We start from the raw sequence: 6000 nt of genomic DNA, 5'->3' as shown, positions 1-6000 counted from the left end.
CTTGCAGTGTCCACAAGAAATTTTTAATCATTTTATTTACATCCTATCATATTACACTTACAAATAAATATTGCATTCTTACAATCTACATTTCAATTCTACCACTGTTCATCTGTGAGCATATTTTCACCTGAGCTTTCAAAGAGAAGGTGTCCACATCTGTCCTTCCCTACAACTCTTCAGTAATATAAACAACAAGGATTCAAGGAACCGGGTAAACGTTGGGGTTTTTATTGAGGCAGAAATATAAAGTTGCTTTAAAACCTATAGGACATGTAAAAACCATGGGCAGGTGCTCCAGCCATGTAAAAAGGGGGAAAATGATGTACATTTTGCCTCAATAAAAAGAGAAACTTTCATACATTTACCATACTGGAGGGTAACAGACCATATCTACTCTTGTATATTTTTCTATCACAGCAATCATATGGTTTTATAACAAACACAGCTCATTCTTGTGGGCTTGTATTTCTAGATGGTCTGTCATGTGTTTATCATCGCATCTTCAAACTTTCAGGCTGTATGCCTGGATCAGTTGCTGTATGGACAGTCAAGATGGCCGGTCTCAGATCAGCTGAGGTGCCACTCTAAGCACTTTCTGTATTTTTTTTATTGTGCAAATGAACAAACTGCCTTTTTTTCACATTCACTTGATCAACTGAACAGTGCATGAGGAGTCTTTTTATTCTCTTGTTGCTTTTCATCATTGATGTCTTCTGTTTTTCTCCAAGTGGAGAGATGGAGAGGGAGGACTGTTGTGTTTTGGTGTTTTTTTGACTCCTTGAACAGTGTGTGTGCAGATACAGCTGGTACAGATTCCAGCCAGGGGGAATCCCACAAGTTCTTGCACCCAAGCTCTCTTGGTATTCACACAGGAGAGACAGAGTACAAAATGAATGGTTAGAAATAACACCTGGATCTGAGGCAGGGTTTGGTCTAGTTACACACTAATCTGGAAAAAGCCTGGGATTATCTCAAAAAATAAAATCTGTTGTATCTGTCCATAATTCTGACTTGTTTGATTTTAATCGAAATAAAACAAAACACTCAGATAGACTAGCGATAACAACTCCTGTTTATTGACTTCCATGGACTGTGATTTTCTGTACAGCTGTCAAGGTTTTTTTTTTTTTCTCACTGGTCTTGTTTGGGCTTGTTTATTCTGGGTGTTCGTAACTGGCATTCTGTCCCTGTGCTAGCCAATTGGCAGCTGCTCACTTTGCGCCACCTGGACCGCTCGGCGGAGCCAGTACGAACGTGCCAGTCTCTCTTAACCCATTTCCCCTTTACGTGAATTTCCCACTTAACTCAAAACTCCCAAAAGATTGTATTCCTCTCTAATCCCTACTTGCATCTACTTTCGATTCTTTAACAATTCCTCCCTCCTTCTCTCCCTGCAATCCTCCAACAGTGCAAAGGCATTTCTGGTGAGTTTTTGTGTGTCCGCCCTCACACTTCCCCTTTCTTTTGTTTTCTTCCCAGCTCCTACAGATTGTCTTGCAGTCTCTCCATGTAACTTCTGAGCTCAGCCGACTGTCCCAGGTCCATGTCTTGACAGACCCACTTGATGTTATCTTCATTACCAATAAGGATGGAGTTGGTGTACGGCCCACCTTCGTCCGGTAGTACAGTGGCGAAGGAAGTAAACTTGACCCTTTTGCGCTTGGCAGCACTGGGAGAGTTGTTAGGGGGTTCAATTTTTCCACTGGGGTCGTTTCCCAAACAGGACCGAGGATCGGAGTGAACGTGGGGGATGACATGTCCGTGTGTTGACCCGCTTTTCTGAACACTGCTCCCGTTGAGGAGAAACTTGCTCTCCTCGCACCCCTCATTGCGATCTATCGCAGTCGTGCACTCATCGTTGTGTGCCAGTGGCCCGTGGTTGCCGTGATGATCCATCAGGTCCGCTTCATTACCGAGCCACACCCAGTCGTGGGCATGGTTCATGTTGCCCTGCTCCAGAACAGGGAGCTGTTTGTGGCGGAAGCGGAAGGCAAAACTGACACAGTTGATGAGGAAGACGAGGATAGCAAGGCAAAAGACTCCAAGCAGGGCATACATGCCAATTTCCAGGTCGGACAGACCTCTTGGAGCCTGAGTCAAGTCGCTCTCTGCTCCACCAGGTAGATCCACCAGTGCTGGGAAACTGGTATAGTCCACAGGGTTGTTGTTTTGTCCCCCACTCTGTTTGTTTCCCCCGGAACGACTAGTTAGCGGAGTCTTTGAGGTTGTGCTGACTTTCTTTAGGACTGACTCTTCCCGTTCTACTGCGGTGTTTGTGTATTTCCAGCTGTCTCCTCCACTTGTTTTATCCGGCTCTAGAACCTTATGTCTCTGTTCATTTGTGCTGTTGTCCAGACTGTTCTCATTATGAGTTCCGCTCCTCTGCTCCAGGTCGTTCTGTCCAAACTTCACTTGTACATTTCCTATCCCCATTGCCAAAATGCTCTTCCTCTTGGATTTCTGGCAGGTTTCTGAGATCATCATCTCCACACGCAGTAGTGCTCCCTGGCCCTCGCCTTCCGCCACTATAATGGGCCAGCATTGGGAATGATCTTGATAGGTGGAGACCACGTTCTCATCCAGTGAGGTGATGGTTAAAGTAAAATCTTTGGGGTCATAGATATCAAGAGGGGTCACAGAGCCATCGCTGTACTGAATCCATGCACTGATAATGGCTTCCTGTAATGTAAGAACAGAAGCATTATTTAAAGGACAAGTTCACCCGTAGTGAGAAGTCATTGTTTCCTCACTTTCATGTTGTTTTAAACTCATATGACTTAGAAACTGATGGAGAATTGTACTGCTCGCTCTTTATTGAATGAATCATTCTTTTGAATCGCGTTTTCACTGATTCGTTTGATCCATTCTACAAAACCACTTTGAATGAACGATTTAGTCACAGGATTACAGGAGGAGAGGAGAAGATAATCAGTGACTTCAGCAAATGAATGTAGTGGATGAGTCATATGAACTGCTTTTATGATGAGTTGTGCATCCTTTTCTAAGCCTCAGTATTAATTTAGTGTAATAACATAGAAAAGCCTGAGTTCCCTCCTTTTAACCTCTGCACAGTCAGTCAGTGAGCTAAATTTGAGAACCAAATTTACTAAGTCTAATTTGCCAAAAAAAAAAAAAAAAAAAAAAAAACTGAAAACCTGTTTTTAGAACTGAAACCAAAGCATTTAATAGATATGACTTCAAAAAATTATTTTACAAAAAAAAAAAAAAAAAAAAAAAATTGGACAAAGATTGGCTTGTACAATTCTGAAAAATATTTCTCCTTTTGTGTTATGGGTTGAATGAGAAAAGGTTGAGTAAATTTACATTTTTGGTAGTTTCATTAGTTTGAAACATTCTCATTTATATAGCTACTGCATCATTGTCCTTGGAGAGCGAAGGCTTTTATAGTACACAGCACTGCATTGTGTGACTTTGTAAGAATGAGAGTTTCTGCTCTGCAAACATTTTAAGTCCCTGAACATGTGAATCAAAGCACAAACTGCCTGCGACTGGAACTGCAGTGATGTCTAATGGCAAGGCTGTCAAGGTTATTTCTCTTAATAAATTCAAAATTTCCCATGATAAATGTAGAAGCACTACAAGCAGAGATGGGCAGTATTTCAAATACATGTATTTGAAATACAAAATACTATTTTGTATTTAAATACATTTAATCTTAGTATTTTTGTAGTTTAAAAGTATATAAAATACTTTTTGCCAATCAACCTCTTTATTAGACTGCTGATTTCCTGTACACACGACAAGTACAAAAAAAAAAAAAAAAAACCTTCTTGTCAAATTTTCAAGAAGCACACAAAAATATCTACCAGGACTAGAAAAATTAGCACATTAATTTGAGCTTATCTAAACATGTAGTCATGTGTAATTTAAGAAATACTAAATAATATGATTGGAAAGAGAAAGGTAATTATAGGATATGGATTATAATTATATAGGATTATATAATCACAAATGCTCAAGAGAGTGAAAACGCAAACGGCAAACTATTCTAGTGCTTAAACAGTGAACAAGAACAGCTTCCAGATATGTGGCCACCTTGATTTGGCAGCTTCTACAAATGAGACAAAACATTTTTTTTCTTAATATCCGTAACTTCCAACTCCAAATGAGACTCTTGCAGTGTTTTCCCACCTACTCTCATTCACTCATAGTTAACCTTGGCCCCTGTGCGTGGGAAAACTCAGATAGAAGCCAGGGAAAGCCGCTATTTTAGATACTTTAATCAGATGATTCCAAACTGCACTGTATGGGAAAGTAGGATATTAGAGCTATTCACTTCTTGGTTACAATAACGCCTGCCAAAATGAACACAGGTGCCACAAGTGAGGGGCTATGGGTTAATAGAGCAAACAGAGGCCAGAACATTTTGCAGAATGTGTTAGCATACTGGATTATTTCCACAATAGTCTCTGTACTGTTGAAAGGGCAGACTGTGGACGGTTGATAGATGTACATGGCAAAGCCAGGTTTAAAATGTTGCATAGTCAGGTTAGTACATGAAGATTGTTCCTTTACCTGACTTTTTAATATATTTTAGTTTCTACTTTGCCTCTAATATCTCTCAATCTCGCAGTTTCTGCCTAATCGCGATTTATCTTCTTTACAGTTTAATTTTGCTTAATCATGCAACCCTACAGCAATGTCAGCTTTTATTTCGGAAATGTTCAAGCCAATTCACTATGGCCTAAATCTCTAGTTCCAGAACAGTTGGAGCCAATTTACAGTAGCCTTAATGTCTACAGTAGCCTCAACTTCTAGTTTTAGAATGTTATGTAACCTAGATTACATTTTTTTACATAATACATAGTGGTCTATGGTAACAAATGAAGTATTTTGTTGGTCATTTCTCATCTCTCTCACCTGTTTTGGTGTGTGCAGCAGGTCCTGAGCAGTGGTTGTGATGTAGAAGGCTCTGTTGTTGGTGGAACTGGGCTGCAGTGAGAGACTCAAAGAGCCCACCAACTGAACTCCAAGATCAGTGATGGTCACTTTATCATCCACCACTGTGATGGCCTTCTCAGCCAGAATGGAGTCAGAAAGAGGGGATATCACCTGGGAAATACAAAAGCCAATTTTCACATCGTTCAGATAAATGCATATGTCATCCTATCTATCTATCTATCTATCTATCTATCTATCTATCTATCTATCTATCTATCTATCTATCTATCTATCTATCTGTCTATCTGTCTATCTGTCTTTGCATGAAATTCACTGAAGGCATTTTAAATAATTTATATACTGTAAATATTTGAAAATCTTTTCCTGATCATTTTTCCATTATATAATATCTCTCATCCTTATAAAAGGCAAGGAGATAAAAACTGACACTTAGCAATTGCTATACTATGACAGACAGGCAGTATGACAGGTGTACAAAGAGCTCCCAGAATCAACGTGTCATTGTAGAGTACCATATTCTGTTACCCGTGGACACAAACTATTGAGTGACACTATGAGGATTCCCAAGCTGAGGGGAGGAAAAGATGAAAAAAAAAAAACTTAAATGGCAGGAAATCAAAAAGGGTGGCAGAAGTCTAAATGACAGGGAGAGAAACATCATGAAAAAAGGACTGGAGAGAATTCCACACAAAATAAAAACAAACTCAAAGCCACATGCAAACTCGTATATAACCACAACAAAGTTGGACCAACACGTGAAACATGATGAAGTGTAAATGGAGACAGACAGACATGAAAACACACATGCAGAGGAAATGAACAAACACACAGGGGCCTCTAGTCAATGGGTTCCCAACAGAACATTTGACTTTGGGATGAGCATTTAACACAGCTGAGATTTTAACACCTGTAGACAAACAATCTTGCTATCACTCAGATACAATAACATCTTTGCAATGAAGGGCGAATATTTCCAGTGACTTATTTTAAAACCGAGCTGCTCACCAAAAAGATGCAGTCAAAGAAACTGGCTTTGAATAAATTAGGAATGGACTTGATCACATCCCAGGGAAT

At 39.8% G+C, this 6000-nt stretch overlaps 1 protein-coding gene across 1 annotated transcript in view; it reads right to left on the bottom strand.

Annotated features, from left to right (window-relative positions):
* Positions 1-210: 210 nt before the first annotated feature.
* The window catches only part of LOC113075831 (transmembrane protein 132C-like), a 198645-nt gene continuing 192855 nt past the window's right edge, over positions 211-6000 (bottom strand). Inside the window, exons 8-9 of the mRNA XM_026248491.1 lie at positions 4885-5076; positions 211-2682 (exon numbers count right to left, since the gene is read on the bottom strand). Coding sequence (XP_026104276.1) covers positions 1486-2682; positions 4885-5076 — 1389 coding nt within the window. The 3' untranslated portion in view covers positions 211-1485. The remainder of the gene's footprint in view (positions 2683-4884; positions 5077-6000) is intronic.

The sequence above is a fragment of the Carassius auratus genome, unplaced genomic scaffold (assembly GCF_003368295.1).
Source record: "Carassius auratus strain Wakin unplaced genomic scaffold, ASM336829v1 scaf_tig00017721, whole genome shotgun sequence".
In the NCBI taxonomy this organism is placed as follows: Eukaryota; Metazoa; Chordata; class Actinopteri; order Cypriniformes; family Cyprinidae; genus Carassius; species Carassius auratus.
Note: the sequence above shows the minus strand (reverse complement) of the source record. Positions and strands in the feature narration are given on the sequence as shown.